General features: G+C 31.5%; 1 protein-coding gene across 1 annotated transcript in view; it reads left to right on the top strand.

Moving 5' to 3' along the window:
• mdy (diacylglycerol O-acyltransferase) overlaps positions 1 to 18,143 on the top strand; it is an 80,008-nt gene that overhangs the window by 46,507 nt on the left and 15,358 nt on the right. Inside the window, exons 2-5 of the mRNA XM_072526139.1 lie at positions 8,649 to 8,777; positions 8,847 to 8,941; positions 8,995 to 9,047; positions 11,859 to 11,964. Coding sequence (XP_072382240.1) covers positions 8,649 to 8,777; positions 8,847 to 8,941; positions 8,995 to 9,047; positions 11,859 to 11,964 — 383 coding nt within the window. The remainder of the gene's footprint in view (positions 1 to 8,648; positions 8,778 to 8,846; positions 8,942 to 8,994; positions 9,048 to 11,858; positions 11,965 to 18,143) is intronic.

The following is an 18,143-nucleotide window of genomic DNA, read 5'->3' on the forward strand; positions in this document are numbered from 1 at the left end:
CGCCAGAGAACAATCACCGTTCCTCTCCCAGACTTGGAAACCAACTGATCTTTTCTCTCTCCTCAATCTCGCTAAACTTTTTCCTACATACTTATCCCACCTTTTTCAATCTCCGCCAATCAAAACTCGTCACAATTCCCCCATTTTTTCATTTCGATAACAAACAAATTTTTACCTATAATTATAAAATTTCCTAAAACTTATTTACAAATAATATTTTCTATAATTCTTAAAAACTAACAAAAACCTCTTTCTAAAATCTCTTCTATTTGTCTCTAATCACTGCATTAATGTATTTTGGAAAACCCCGTTCAATTGTCTTTTTGTTTTCACTTAAAATTATGCGGGTCACTCAAGTATAACAAAGAAATAATTTATGCAAAGCTTTACATTTTGTTTAGTACAGGTAATTCAAGATTTTAATAACTTTCCTTCTCCGAAATGTTTGTTGGATATTATCCTACTTATCTGAATTATTTTAATGTTTTTTGAACTTTGAAATATTTTTAACAAACCAATATTTTTCTCGATTTTACATATCATAACAATATATATATATATATATATATATATATATATATATAAATATATATGTATAGATATATATATATATATATATATATATATATATATATATATATATATATATATATATATATATCAGTCATGAGGAACTTTACATACTTCTACCATATGTAGAGTCCCTCAGGGAGCATATCATGTGGCCATTAAAAAATGTCAACTCCTCTTCTTTATTAATTAACAGGGTGATTTGTGTAATTGACCATTTATTTCATTTTACTGTAGTGTTTATACGGCTTATTTGATTTTTTTAATTTTTGCATGATACAGTACACTACTATCAAGCATTCGACTGGTATTAGCTAAACTAAAAAATTCCAGGACTGGCTTTGGAAAAATTAATTTAGTGATTCGTATTAAATATTACACGCTGTATATATTTTTTTTAAAATGCAATAAGTGATTTTCAAACTACATAAATAGCCAATGAAAACGACATATGCGACAATGTTGTCGCACTTTTATTAAATTTTTAGTGAACGATCAAATCTTACCAAAAATAGAACAACCATAATGAAGTATCAAATTATAAGGTAATTAATTAAAAAAAATGTTATAAATTTCAAACATTTTAATTAAAATGAGTTCCTACAACATAATCTAATACGTAGAAAATTAACATCTTTACTGTCACTTTGTATTATCTCTACGATAGAATCAATTGTTTTTCAATTTTAAATTTTTACTCATAGATCGTATTGGGGCATTACTTTCGATAAATAATAAATAAAATTGATTAAAAAATCAAACCTCTTGTATGTGTTAGTTTTTGTTGATTGTAAATGATTACAATTTTATGTCAAATAATAATACATTGCATCAACTGTATTAAATAAAAATAAATCTAAAAAAGTTTAAAATGAAGGTTGGCGTTGACCGTTTGACGTTTCTTGATATTTTATACCCATTGTCATTATTGTCATTATCAATTGTTATTTATGTGTACAAGAATACATATTTCTTCGGTCATATCTACGTTATAGTACATCCACTAATAATTTTCCAACATAAACATTCTGGTATCAAAGAGACCGCCTTTCAAATCAAGGTTGTCAGACATATTTCCTAAAATTCCTAAGGTTATATTTAAAAAATATTCTCTATCCGCTATTATTCAATTGCTAGTCAAAGAACGACACTCTTAAAAAATGATATGAACATATTCCCAAAAAATATATCTATAAATTAATTAACTAGGTACTAATATTTCCATGGACTCTTCACTAATGAATTAAAGCAACCGTGAACGTTTATATATTACTTATGCTCTAAGTAATTTTCGAATATCGGCAACATTGTAGTCTGGAGAGAATTTGAACATTCGATCTATCTTGACGTTGCCATGTTGGTGAATTTAGCGGTAATACTCTTATAGATATAATGATCGACTTTTAAGAAATCAGACATCTTTTAAGAATCCAAGTTCTCAAAAACGGTTACAAGAATTGTATTATTTTTTTCCAAATTTCATTGATTTTATACCTTACCTGGAAACATGAAAAATTGCAGATATATTAATATGTTATATTAAAGTTACATTCAGTAATTTTAAAGTCATGCATTATGACAACAGCGCATCGCAAAGCGATAAATCGTAATCAACACCTGTGTGTCTGGCTCGGTGACACCATAAAATATTCCTATTTGGAAGCAGATATCACAGGCGGAGTATGTATGGAGTTTATAAGGTAAGTAATATTATATTTTTCTAGAATGGCATTTTGGAGACCGTTTGAAACGAATGATCAAGATGCATCAACTTCTGTGTTATCAATAAATAATGAAAATGATTTTAATGACAGCCCGGAATTAAAAAATAAAGATTTGCACGTACAATCCCAAAGAATAGTTTTAAATATGTATGAGTGTTTAAAAAAAGAAAATATTGGGATGGCTGATAATGCAATTGTTTCGAGAATTCATATATTAACAAAAATCGGGTATAAGACGATATATACAATTATTAAATTAGGCACTGTTACAGATCATTCCTTAAAACGAAAGCGACCAAATAAAAAATTGGGTAGGATTGACACTGCTGCAAAAGACGTTATTCAGCGAACAGTTTACAATTTTACAGGCACACTGACGATTCTTTTCAGTCCTTCTAATTAATTTCTTTACAGCTATCGCGATGCATCTTGAACACTAGTATTCATTATTATACAGTGTGTCGCATTTAAGATGAAGACAACTCTATATATCAGCTACTAAAATACATACAGATTTGACATTTTGCACAGTCATACATGTTGTTAGTGCACATTTTTTTAAGATAGTCATCTGAAATTTAAATTTTAAACGCGGCTTACTGCGAATCCACAAACAGGGTAAATTTTCGATATTTTGCTTCGCGTTAGAGAAATCGGAAAAACTTATTTGGAAAAGTTGTTCCACTTATTGTAAACGCACATACCAAATTTCATGACAAAATTCGCAATTTTAGTTTTTCAGTATTATTTGTAATCTCGATCCTAAATCTACAATTGGCTGTCTAAAGATGCATCTCGGGACAGCCAACTGTCCGTTTTAGAATCCTGACTACAATTGAAGAGCTTATTTCCAAAGTGTCTTACATCCATATAATGAAATCCATGAAATTACAGATTTTCATACAAATTTAACATACAAATTATACAATTTTACAATTTTCATATGCACTTTTAAATGGTAAATAAGAAGTTGTTTTGGTACATATAACTTTATTCTAGACTTGAAGAAATCTATAAAGTTTAAAAAAAGAAAATTTAAAAAATCGAAATTTTGGATTTAAGACACTGGAAATAAGCTCTTCAATTAATGAAAAAAGTAAAAGTGCGAATTTTGACATAAAACTTTGTTATGTGGGGTTAAAATAATATTTGGAACATCTTTTCCAAATAACTTTTTCAGATATCTCTAACTCGAAGCAAAATATTGAAGATTCACCCTGTTTGTGCATTAACAGTAGGCCGTGTTTAAAAATTAAATTTCAGTTGACTATCTTAATTGCTGGATAGACAATGTTTTAAAATTTTCTGACAGAATGAGCCATTATTTACAGATAATTGTAAAAAAATATTATGGTTTATGTAAAAACTAAATAATAAGTCCAATATTCTTATAAATCACTAAAATTAACAAGCTTTAATTTGAAAGAATTAATTTGTTATTTATTCGGTGTTGTGAGCCCGCTCCCATTTGAAAAAAAAACTGATTCTGTCCTTTGAAGAGTCCTATTCAAAAATGCCCCGTTTAAACAAATCGAAGGTTGAAGGGTGCCGGACATTTTTGCCGGAAACAATTCAAATTCAAAAGATCACCTTTTTCTGCTACGGAAAATATTGCTCCGATTTCTCACCAAAATCAATGTTGATACTTTAGTTTAGATACTCTTGAATCTCAAAAATACTCATTTACATATTTTTCAAGCCTCGAAAATGCATATTAGGTATCGCATTTTTCGGATTTTAAATCGCTTATATCTCCAAAACTATTAACTTTTGAGAAAAATGACATAGATCTTATTTAGAGTCACCCAAAAACCTAAAAAATATTTTTTGGAGCACAAAAGGTGATATTTTGAATTTGTTTAAAAAATTGTTTAAACAATTTCTGCCCAAAAATTGAGAAATTTTCCTGAATATAATTATGTAAAAATTAATAAAAATTATATGATTTTTCTTGAAATATGCGTTTGATAACTGATCCCTTTTCTTAATTTCCACGCCAATGGTCGGCACCGACATCAAAGAACCTCAAAAGCCGACGCTTGGCAAATTGACAATGGAAAAAGTATAAGTACATTGTGTTCGTTTTGGTAGAGCTTTTTATACTTTCGTTCAAAATACTACATGCAAAATCGTACTGGTATTAGCTAAACTAAAAAATTCCAGGACTGGCTTTGGAAAAATTAATTTAGGGATTCGTATTAAATATTACACGCTGTATATATTTTTTTTTAAAATGCAATAATTGATTTTCAAACTACATAAATAGCCAATGAAAACGACATATGCGACAATGTTGTCGCACTTTTATTAAATTTTTAGTGAACGATCAAATCTTACCAAAAATAGAACAACCATAATGAAGTATCAAATTATAAGGTAATTAATTTAAACAAATGTTATAAATTTCAAACATTTTAATTGAAATGATAAACAGTCACTGCACAACAAAAAACAGTAACTACTAACAATAACGAAGAACAATTAAAAAAAAAAAACTAAAAATATGTACTGGAAACTAATTAGAACTGGAAAAGATACAATAATGGTAACTAAATAAAAATAATTCAAAATAGATTTTCGAAATGGAACCCTGCAGCCTGTACACATTTTTGTTGCCGAATTGTTAATTGACGTATTGAATTACGGATACTCTGGGGATCGTTTCTAATAGTATTACAACAATGTATAATTCTATCAATTAATTGTTGTCGGTTATTAATATTCACTGCGTAAACTAGTTGCTTGAATCGTCCCCAAATATGGTAATCAATGGGATTGAGATCAGGGGATCTTGAAGGCTACGAAATAGGATCTGCACGTCCTATCCACCTGTTGCCATAAACACTATTGAGATGTTGTCTCACTGCCAGTAAAAAGTGTGGGGGTGCCCCATCATGCTGAAAATACATCCCTCGGATAGCAACGTTCGCGGTGGCAAGCAAATTCGGCAAAATATTGTAGAAAGTTCAAATAGACCTGCCCTGTTAAAGGACCATCAAAAAAGTGAGGACCTACTAATTGGTTATTTATGACACCAATCCACACGTTAACCGAAAACCTCAACTGAGAACGACGTTCTCGAATAGCATGGGGATTTTCTTCTGCTCACACATGTGAATTTCGTGAATTATTTATCCGTCTCTGGTAAATTGGGCGTCATCTGTAAATAGTGTCCTGTATAGCGTTGGTTGATTATTGTTAATCCATCTACAAAATTCCAACCTATCGATCTCATCTCCAGCATGTAGTCGCTGAACCATTTGAATGTGATATGGGTATAGATTATTTTTTTGTAAGACTCTACTTACTTTTGATTGAGTAACATTGAGTTCTCGACTTACTTGTCTAGTGCTTATTGTAGGGTTCATAGTAACGGCGTCCATAATGTCATCTTCCTGCGCTTCATCTACATGTCGCTCTGTTGTTCCACTAGGAAAAGTGCCATTTTCTCGCAAATAATTAAAAACTGACCCAAATGTTGGATGACTGGGAGTTCGACGATTAGGAAATCTCCTGCGATATTCTCTACTAGCAGCCCTACCATTCCCATTACAGAATCCATAAACAAATATGTCTGCATATTCTGTGGTCGAAAACTGATGTGGCATTTTGAACGAAAGTATCAAAAGCTCTACCAAAACGAACACAATGTACTTAACGTAGATATGACAGAAGAAATATGTATTCTTGTACACATAAATAACAATTGATAATGACAATAATGACAATGGGTATAAAATATCAAGAAACGTCAAACGGTCAACGCCAACCTTCATTTTAAACTTTTTTAGATTTATTTTTATTTAATACAGTTGATGTAATGTATTATTATTTGACATAAAATTTTAATCATTTACAATCAACAAAAACTTACACATACAAGAGGTTTGACTTTTTAATCAATTTAATTTATTATTTATCGAAAATAATGCCCCAATACGATCTATGAGTAAAAATTTAAAATTGAAAAACAATTGATTATATCGTAGAGATAATACAAAGTGACAGTAAAGATGTTAATTTTCTACGTATTAGATTATGTTGTAGGAACTCATTTTAATTAAAATGTTTGCAATTTATAACATTTGTTTAAATTAATACCTTATAATTTGATACTTCATTATGGTTGTTCTATTTTTGGTAAGATTTGATCGTTCACTAAAAATTTAATAAAAGTGCGACAACATTGTCGCATATGTCGTTTTCATTGGCTATTTATGTAGTTTGAAAATCACTTATTGCATTTTAAAAAAAATTTATACAGGGTGTAATATTTAATACGAATCCCTAAATTAATTTTTCCAAAGCCAGTCCTGGAATTTTTTAGTTTAGCTAATACCAGTCGAATGCTTGATAGTAGTGTACTGTATCATGCAAAAATTAAAAAAATCAAATGAGCCGTATAAACACTACAGTAAAATGAAATAAATGGTCAATTACACAAATCACCCTGTTAATTAATAAAGAAGAGGAGTTGACATTTTTTAGTGGCCACATGATATGCTCCCTGAGGGACATATGGTAGAAGTATGTAAAGTTCCTCATGACTCACCCTATATATATATATATATATATATATATATATATATATATATATATATATATGTACGAAAAGTGTATAGAACTCACCCAAATGCATAGGAACTAATTCACTCCTTTCTCAAAAACGCACATCTTTAAAGGGTAGCACTCCGCGGCTTTTTCATATTTGGGTTTCCATTGATAATGTGAAACAATAAAATCCCTTTAATATTACAGTTTCTTTTAGCCCTATTTTTTGAACGTAATCAATCAATTTTAAATTATTTAACGTTTTTTTTTTTTAAATTAGTCACGTATATCTTTGCAATAAAATCGATGATATGGAAACTTATTATTGATTAAATAGTTGCGTTCCAATAAAGGAAAATACAGTGCAGTCCATCTAGCATGAACATTTTATCTCGTGTCAAACATTCAGTTGTAATACACTGTGTCTCTTTTAAAGTGCACGACGAGAATTATTACCAATAAAACAAGATAAAATCAGAAACATTTTTAAAAATTGTATTTTATGTGACCGACCGACCCAAACGACTTGATGAAAATTTAAAAAGAAAATTTAATACCGTATATACGATAAGGATAAAAATTTAAAAACATTGTCAATCCAAAATTCTTTAAATTAGAATTTATAAAAAAAGCCAAAATTGCAGATTGCATTATTGAATCCGCCATTCAATATCTTTTAGAACCCGTCTGCTTTTTAATGTTGCCGATAGTCTTCTTTACCAGTAATCGTATGAAATTTTAAGGCACGGAAAAGCTCTTCAAATGTTCCTGACTGGGAATCAAGAAAATTAAGTCATTGGAGACGATTCCAGACTTAAAATAATTATAGCCTGACGAACTAAGAGGACACTCGACGCGTAATACTCTTCTAGAACTAAATTCACACAAAAATAGTATCATTTACCATAATCAAATTTGGGTCAAGCTGACGAGCAAATGGGTCAACAATCGGATTACTGAATAATGTGGCTTATATATATATATATATATATATATATACATATATATATATATATATATATATATATATATATATATATATATATATATATATATATATATATATATATAGGTATATGATTCTCCATTGTTTGTCTACTAAGAATAAATAGCTTCGTGCAAAAAAGCTAAGAAAGAACATTGGCAACGCTTAGAGCAAAGGAAATAAAGTTTTGGAGAACAGTGGCAGGAAGATCTAGAGAAAAAAGGCTTAACAACGAACGCATTAGAGAATTAATCGGAATCAGACGAACAATTACAGATGACTTACAAAGGAAATACTAAAATGGCAACCAGTTGTCAAGAGAAAACCGAGAACAAGTTGGAGAGAAGTTATAGACAAAAACGTGAACGAAAGAAACATAGAAGAGGATCGATCCTAAGAGGACGGCGGAGAACATAATTAACTGACATGTATTAGTTTAGTAGTAGTGACTAAATATAAGACCGAATACTTACCATTTCGATATAGTATCAGGATTTTTTTTGAGTTTTTAGTTAGTTTACTAACAAGAGTATTTTACTGTCATGGTTGGATGTGATCTATAAATAATAATCACATGCTATTCATTGCACTCACAAGTAGTTCCAATTCTAATATACCGACAATACTATTTTAAAGCCTTCTACTGTAAAATGTATGATGTGTGTCTGAATTGTCATTATGAGCAAAGCATATAAAATTAAACTAGTAGAAGATTTTCTTTTTCTTCCAAGTAACAAAACAAAATAATTTTTTTAATTAAAATTGTGGTTCATTCCCATCACATAGAGTAGTTAATCAAAACTTTAATTCTGTTACAGGATTCACAAACCAAGAGACTCGCTGTTTTCATGGACGTCAGGTTTTGATAACTTCACTGGTTTTATAAATTGGGCATTTTTGTTGCTTTCTATAGGAGGCGTAAGACTGTTGCTTGAGAATTTTATAAAGTAAGAACAAATCATTAACTTAGAACTAATATTATTTTAAATTTAATGTTATTTTATTGAAATTCTTAGATATGGTATTAGAATAGACCCAGTTCAATGGTTCTACATGCTTACCGGTCAGGATGATTCGGGATCTGAACATCCTTCCTTAGTGTTAATAGCTTGTAAGTGATTGTAACAATATTTACATGATTCTTTTTAACTATTCTTTTTGCAGATTCTTCTGTGCCTATAATTTTGTGCCTTTTAACCGAGAAGGGTTTGGCTGTGGTAAGTAGGAAATATTTTAGATCAGAAGATATTTTAATTATTAATCCTGTTTTTATTTATATTATTTATTCATTTATTAGATGACATTACTCAAAAATCTTTATTGATTCACGAGAAATGTTCTTTTTTTATTAATTCTTATAACTTAAAAATTACAATAACCCATATTTTTTGCGAACAAATTAATTACTGATGAAGTAGTAAAATTTCCGAGTAAGGATATTTGAATCATAGTCAGTTGGTTGAAATGTCAGTTGGTAGGTCAGATTTCTTTCCTAAGTGGCGCTACGAGTTAGTGTAGCTAGCCTTTTATTAGATTATATTATTAAAATATTAAAAATTGATTTACACAAAACTTTTCAACGTCGCGAATCGCTTCTAGAATACAAGTATACAAATAAGCAGCTCAGTTTTCGATCAACTGAGCGTTCTGTGCAGTTATTTGAAATCTGCTAGTGCGCATAGTATTTCCACGTCTATTCGTATTCTGATTATATTGTAACTAACTTGAAATGTGTTTTTGTTACCTGATACGTTGCTTCCCAATTTGTTGTTTTATTTATTTAATTTTTCTTTTATTTTTGTGTGGGCAATAATTGGAAAACAAAAACATACAAGTTTAATTCATATCTTATTGAAAATACACAGAAAGATGAATTAATACACAATTACCTAATGAGGGGGATGAAGCTGATGATTTGATCCCCATTCGTGGCTTCAAATCAGTGAGGTGGAGTCTTAAAACTTCATGTTCAACAATTTGCAATCTATGTCTTTTTTTCGTTAGCAGATTGGTAACCGTCCTAAAACTCTTTTCCACTAGGTAAGAAGATGGAAAAGTTTTTAAAACAACCAAAAATTTTTTTACGGCAGTACATAATGCAGCATAAGAAAAACGTACAGCTTTCTAAAGCCAGAACTGTTAATGCCACTTTCTGAACTCCACCTTAAATTGTTCATTAGTACTAATTGCGATCAGTTATTTTTGTATTATGACATCCATTTCTGCAATATCACAATATGAGATGTTAATCCACTGTGTTATTTCCATAGTCAAAACATCTTCAAACTAGTTGTAAAATCTCTGTGGAGTGCATTTAAATGTTGAACGTAGACTAAACCGTCATCTTATTGAACGTTTTACAGTGACAATTTGGGAAACTGGCAAAGTTCACGTCGGTCAATGTTTTGCTTTATTTGATTTACTGCAAAGAAAAGTTACAATGATGGACTTTGTTTTTATTAAATTCAGACTGGTGTCTTATAAACTGCAAGGTAAATAAGCTGCGTCTGGTTTCTATCTTAATACTTAATACGTTGCCACGAATTTTGTTTACTGCATTTATGATCAATTGTAGACATTCATCCTGGCATTCAGGTTTTTAACTACTACATGTTGTCGATCAATGATGCAATAAATTACAAAAATATTTTATTCAAATAACCTATAAAACCGCGATAATGTCCAAACTTGGCTGGTGATCTATCTACTGTTGCCGATATTATATTTGATAAAGGGATCGCTTTTTCTCTTTCAAAACCTTGAATATCGAGATTCTGTATCAGCATTTTCATATCATCATAACAACGCGAACATATGCCAATAAGAGTGCTTCATTACCAGGTAACGTACAAGGTAACCCAACTGAATTGGGAAATGTTTCGTTTGCAGATACGTATACAAGAAATCTTCAACATCATGGCTCATTTAATTAATACGTCTTTGAACTGTGTTGTTGCTCAAATGAATTATTTTGAGTATATCATGTGCAGGCTGTTGTAGAACAGTTTTTAATACGTCTTCAACAGCTGGCAAAATCAGTTGTTCTCCGATATTATGAGGTTTTCCTGATTTTGCTATGAGTAGTAAGATGGTATAAGATGCTAGCAAGTGTGTGTCTCTAACACCTTCATGTATACTTAATGCAACAAATAAGTCTGTGCAAACTTTAAATGTTTCTGCAAACATAGACAGAAATTACGTATGCGTAACATACGTTGATGTTGTTATAAAAACTTGCAACTGCAAATAATAGTAAGAAGTAAAACTTAAGTCCAGGCGTAAAGATCAGAAGTAAAATTTCGGATCAGCGAAATTAAAAACATTAATCATGATCACAAGCAACTGTGCTGCAGAGATTTACGCAAACTATAGACAAGCAGCAAACTTCTGACTCATGTGCACTGAAGCACTTCGAGAAAACGCGGTCAAACGAATATTGCAACAACCTTATTCACGTCTTATAGACCCTCACTTTCCTTTCTCGTCCCTCTGTCGTGGACCCCTGCAAATCGAAATCGACTCCTGGGCGGGCGTCTATGGGCTCACTTTGGTAATCCATGCTCTATATTATGTCCGTTTATTTGATCTTTTAAGAATCCTTATCCACGACAAAAAATTGGATAAGATGTTGTTTTCCTTAGAACAGAAAATGTATATCTGTCATTTTCTTCTTTACCCAAAAGCACTTCTTTCTTATTGCATTATGTTTCTCATTCAATTTGGGCTTTCGTTATCACCTTTAAAATATTTCAACTTCGTTTTCAAATAATAAATAAGTTTGATGTAACTAACGCTTACTCTTATTACGTTTTATCTATGCAACGGATTTTCTGAAAAGAGTCATCGTGTAAACGTGTCATTATGGTCATACATAATCAGAATTACACATCTTTAAAATAACATGTTGCTCTCCCAATTAGCAATATATAATTTATGTAAAAAAGGAGTGTTGAGAAAACCTCCCTTTTCCCAAATTTTTCGTAGAAAAGTTATTATTGATTCAAATTTTAATGTTTGTTTTTTTTCAGGAAATTATTCCCAATGCGGCTGGTCTGATTGTTCATATAATCAATTTATTGGTGCTAATTTTACTTCCCATGGCTGTAATCCATGTTAAAGATGGTTTTAGTTTAGGTGAGTGAATAATTACACTACATATATATATATATATATATATATATATATATATATATATATATATATATATATGTATATATATATATATATATATATATATATATATATATATACATATATATATATATATATATATATATATATATATATATACAGATTGAACGAATTTAAAACGGAACATACAATTTAATATATGTCTGTTTGAACTGCATTTGAAATAGTGGACCAATATAAAACTTGGACAAAAATAAATCCATACCCGGTGATAGACATTGTATAAAATATCGTTCAACTATCTGTCTCCTTTAAAGGAAAGAGGAGCTTGCCTAATAGTCGGAGAGATAGAGCCGAAATTTTGAACTGATCACATTACAATATATTCATTGTAACTGGGTTAAGACTTTGCCTTACAGGCGGACGCCCCTCGTGGTACAGGGGGTGGCTATACAGGGATGAAGTTGTAATTTTTTTCGGAAAAATTAACGATCGATAATATGGCTGAAAATTTGCCCAGAGTAAGATCTTGGTATAACTAGACGAAATCCCAAAGGGCGGACGCGAGAGTGGATACATAAGGGGTGGCGGGCAGGGGTGAAATTGCAATTTTTTGGGGAAAAATTAACGATATGTAATATGTCCGCCATTTTCATGGCTCATTATTTAACCCCTAAAAACTCTAAATCCAAAAGATCGGACAGCTGCGTTGGTACAGAGAGCCATAAAACGGGGTCAAATGTACCACTTTCCTCCGCATTTTAGGTCTCGGTAACAATTTTCAAACTGATTTTATTATGATATTTTTATACCGATTGATTTGAAAATTTGTATGCTCACTTCTGTGACTATTCTGAGAAGCGTCAAGTAGAGTTTTCCTCAAAATTTTCCAAAAAAATTTAAGTAGTAAAATCTAATTTGTAGAATCCTTTCGATTTTCTGTCAGTTATACCATGATTTTTTTCCAAAAAATTTCAAACGATTTTTCCGATAAGAAAAAAAAATTTAGAAAAACTTTAAAAATTTCAATTTTCAGCCATATTATCGATCGTTAATTTTTCCAATAGAGAAATGTCATATTACTGATCAGTTCAAAATTTCGGCTCTATCTCTTGGACTATAAGGAAGCAATAGGTGGTTTGACAGCATAATAACTGCTTGTTTAGTCTGTTTTCACAGTGATTCTAGGCAACCTGTTTGGGTGGAGTTTTGACTTGTTCTTGAATGAGTTGATAATCCAGCAGCCCGCTGAAGTATTGGATTTTTATAATATAATTATTTGACAACCTTTTGTTAGCCAACCACCTAGAGCGGAGTTGAGCCGAAATACATTGATTTCGTATGTTCCGTTTTAAATTCGTTCAATCTGTATATATATATCATCGAGAAAAGGACTACGACCGTCAATCCAATATAAATTAAGGATCACTCGGAAGAGTGGTGGGTTTTTTCGGTCAAAAGGTGGAGAAAAAAGACAAAGTTGATGGCTACTTCATCTATTTATTGAAGACGTTTCGCTTTTTTAATCAGAAAGCATCATCAGTTCATCTAAAAAGAACAATATGAAAAAACCACACAAGCATGGAAAAGTTGTTGCATGTGTTACCTTAAAAAGATATGTAGCAGTCAGTGATATTAAAGTTGTAAATACGCTTAAGTAAATGGACATTATACGATTACGATGTATAAACAATAAATTGAACTAAATAAAGTTAACAATTTGTTCAAACTAAGCACAGCAAAAAGAACATGTGTTTTTTTTTATAAACATGTATAAGTAAAAAAACATTGAAAAAGAGAATGAAGAACTAAGAAAATCATAGATGCACTTCCAACAATATAGCAATAGTTATGATTTAATTTTAACTTTAGGTAGCATTATTATAGTAGACATAGTAGCTTAGGTAGCATAATTTAATGTATAATGAAATTACCACTCCTGGCTTCTTGAATGCTGTCGGTAAAATGGTGTTATATTAAAACAAACGCGCCAACAACGTAAAAAGACAGTAAACCTTGAGGTCATTAATTATATCAGAACAACAAGGTGAAATACCAACCCTAATAATAGAGCGGTTTATTTAAATGATAAGATGAGTTTGGGTGACAACCTGCTTGTAAGGAACAAATAAATGAAAGGAAAGGTGATTAATAACACCAAATTTCCCCCAGTAATCGGTTAAGAAAAAACAAACAAACAAGTGTGGTCAAACCAAAAACTCATATATAAATCGTCAACGTTGTGGCTGGTTAATCAGCCACAGGTGAAGATCAATTATAATTTCCAAAAGTCCAAGGTTCATACACTTGGAGCTGCAAATGATAAAGGATTCTATGAATCACATCAATTATATAACTGTATTGAACTATTTGATTAAAAACAGTTAATACAAATCTGTGTATATGCAACACGTGACTAAGTCACGTACACACAAACTTATGTAACTTTTGACATAGTCACTCGTTGCATATACACCATCGAGCAAAAAGACAAAGGGAATCTAATCGTTATGAAAAGGAGACCAAAAAAGTGGACTCTGATGGCGGACATATCCGGAAATGAGAATGTGCCAAATTTAAATTTCATGACACTTTACAATAATCATACAGTGATGTAGGGGTTCTAATTTATCTATTTATTTGTTATATTACATAATATTAATATTACATAATATTAATACATAATACACTTTTTTAACACTAGAACATAATAAAGTTTTAATTAAATAATAACAATAATAGTCTAAAATGTGACACAATTGTAAAAAAACTTCGATAGAAAATACAAATAATCTTTCATGTGACAGTTGGGACAAAAAATAACATCAGCAATAACATAACCCAACTAAATTTGATTTCTTAAACAAGGTAAGAGTCTCTCTTTCCTTGTTTAATGTGGCCTCCCAAGATGGCATTAACTGTCTAACAATATTTTTGCCCCCACTACCTTTACATTCCCTCTTTTGTCTTTTTGCTCGATGTTATACACATATACATATTAACATATAAAATAAATTTAAATATAAAATAGAATATAAGAAATATTTCTTACTTATATTACTTTTGACTTAGTCACGTGTTGCATATACACAGATTTGTATTAACTGTTTTTAATCAAATAGTTCAATACAGTTATATAATCGATGTGATTCATAGAATCCTTTATCATTTGCAGCTCCAAGTGTATGAACCTTGGATTTTGGAAATTATAATTGATCTTCACCTGTGGCTGATTAACCAGCCACAACGTTCTTCTTCTTCTTCTTCATGTGCCTTGTCCGTTCCGAACGTTGGCAATCAACATGACTATTCTGACTTTGTTTACGGCAGATCTGAATAGTTCAGCAGAAGACAATCCGAACCATTGCCGCAAGTTTTGGAGCCACGAGTGTCTTCTCCTCCCTGGACCCCTTCTGCTGTCTATTTTCCCTTGAACGATCAGTTGTAGTACTCTATATTTATTATATCTCATAACGTGACCCAAGTATTCCAACTTCCTTTTCTTTATACTTATTCCTACCTCTCTCTCTTTACCTATCCGGCGTAGTACCGCTTCGTTGGTCACGTGCTTAGTCCAGGTTATACGTAATATACGTCGGTAAGCCCACATTTCGAAGGCCTCTACTTTTTTCATCAATGTTGCGGTCATTGTCCACGCCTCCATTCCATATAACAAAACCGGGAATACATAACATTTCAGAAGTCGAATTTTGAGAGGTAGGGTGAGGCTTTTAGAGGTGAAAATTTGCTTCATGCTAGTGAACGATGCTCTTGCCTTTTCTACTCTTATACGTATTTCCTTCGCTTGATCCCAATTTGAGTTAACTGTTGTTCCCAAGTAGATGTACGAATCCACGTGTTCAATTCTTTCATTGTCTAATATCAGTTGCTGTGGTGGTTGTTGGGTTTTGCTTACTAACATCCATTTGGTTTTTGTGATATTTAGTCTGAGTCCGTATTGTGCACTTGTTTTTTGTATCTTACTCATTAGGCAACTCAGTTCCTCCATGCTACTTGCTAGAATCACAGTGTCATCAGCATACCTTATGTTATTAATTATTTCTCCATTTATCTTTATGCCTTTTGTGCTTTCCTCCAGCGCTGTCTTAAATACTTGTTCTGAGTATATATTAAAGACAATAGGAGACAAGATACAGCCCTGTCGTACCCCTTTCTTGATCTCAGTTTTATTGGTCAATGTAGATCCTACTTTCACTTTAGCTCTTTGGCCCCAATAGAGACTCGCTATTGTTCGAATGTCTCTGTAGTAGACTCCGATCTTATGGAGAACTTCAATTATCTTTTCGTGCTTTACGTTATCGAATGCTTTTGCGTAGTCTATAAAGCATATGTACACGTCTTTGTTCATATCTCTGCAGCGCTGGATGAGTACCTGTAGACTAAAAAGTGCTTCTCTTGTCCCAAGAGAATTCCGAAACCCAAACTGCGAATCTCCAATGTTATCCTCGCAGTTTTTGCTTATTCTGTTGTAAATAACCTTGGTGTATGCCTTCGAAATGTGGTTAATTAGACTTATCACAATATTGATCACAAGACTTTGTTTTTGGTTTTTTCGGTATTGCAACAAAAGTTGACTCTAGCCAGTCTTCAGGAAACTCCCCGCTGTTATAAATATTGTTAAAGAGTCTGACGAGTGAGTCTAGAAATTGACTGTTTGTTTCGGACAGCATTTTCAATACTTCCCCGTATACGTTATCGTTGCCTAGTCTTTTGTTATTTTTAAGACCCTTTATAGCATTCTCCACTTCTGATTTTAGAATAGAAGGGCCAGTATCATCATTGCTCAGTGTATACCCACTAGGACGGTCATCATTAAACAGTTGTTCCACATAAGTTTCCCAGATTCTAACTATTTTGTCGGGGTCTAGTTGTAGATTTCCATTATCATCGCATAGCCCTTTCGATAAAATATTGCAGCTTTTCTTTGTTGTGAGTTCCTTTATCTTCTTATGCATATTGTGTTAGTCGTATACCTTTCCGCACTGTTCGATTTCTTCGCATGTCTCCGAGAACCATTTCTCTTTAGTTTTTCTTATCTCAGCTCTAATTCGTCTATGGGTTTCGCGGTATTTGGCAGTATCTTTAGTTTTATATATCCGTCTCTCTTCCATCATGTCAAGGATTTCTGCAGTCATCCAGTCTTTCTTTTTTCTCTTATCAGGTAGTAAAAACTTAGTGCTTGAAGTCCTAATATCTTCTTTAATTTCACTCCACTTTTCCAGCGGTTCATTGTTATTTTTAAGGATTTTTGATATTTCGGTATTTAAATTCTCCTGCATCTGTTGTTTAATATTATTGTTGGAAAGCTTCCTAATATCTAGCGTTTCGGGCCTGTTCTTTACATTTGGCTTTTTTAACTTTACTTCAAACTCACATACCACCGGATTGTGGTCTGATGCTACGTCCGCACCCGGGTAAGTTTTTACGGCTTTGATGGAGTTTCTAAACCTGCTTGGTGCAGCGATATAATCTATTTGATTTCTGATTATTTTACCAGGTGAGTCTGCCGGTGATTTCCAGGTATAGAGTCTACGGTGCGGGAGCTTAAAGAGAGTGTTAGTAAGTACTAATTTGTGTTCTTGGCAAAATTGAACTATATATATATATATATATATATATATTTATATATATATATATATATATATATATATTTATATATATATATATATTTATATTTGTATATATATTTATATATATATATATATATATATATCTATATATATATATATATATATATATATATATATATATATATAAATCTTCATAACTTTTTGTTAATAGTTCCGTTATAGTACAATAATTTTGAAGTTTTTATGAGAAAAGTAGCTTTACTATAAATAAAAATGCTATTTTGTTATCTCAGCACATTGTTGAAAAAGTATGTGAATTTGACCAGACAAATCTTCTTTGTCTGGTTCCTATACGTAATATCGCGACTGTTCTTCGCTCTTGTTCTAATGGGCTTCGCAGATTTTTTAACCAGAAATACCTTCTGCTTCTTCTTGATCTTCTTCATCATTATCAAATAAAGTAATTGATCCGTATCTCCTTTTATGATGTGTCCCAGGTAGTCCACTCAGTATTAGACACAGTTTTAGTCCACTCTGAAATATCTTTGTAAGGTTCTAACCACGTGGGTTGTACCAATTTGGAAATCCGAG

This window comes from Diabrotica undecimpunctata, chromosome 3 (genome assembly GCF_040954645.1).
Source record: "Diabrotica undecimpunctata isolate CICGRU chromosome 3, icDiaUnde3, whole genome shotgun sequence".
NCBI classification, from domain to species: domain Eukaryota; kingdom Metazoa; phylum Arthropoda; class Insecta; order Coleoptera; family Chrysomelidae; genus Diabrotica; species Diabrotica undecimpunctata.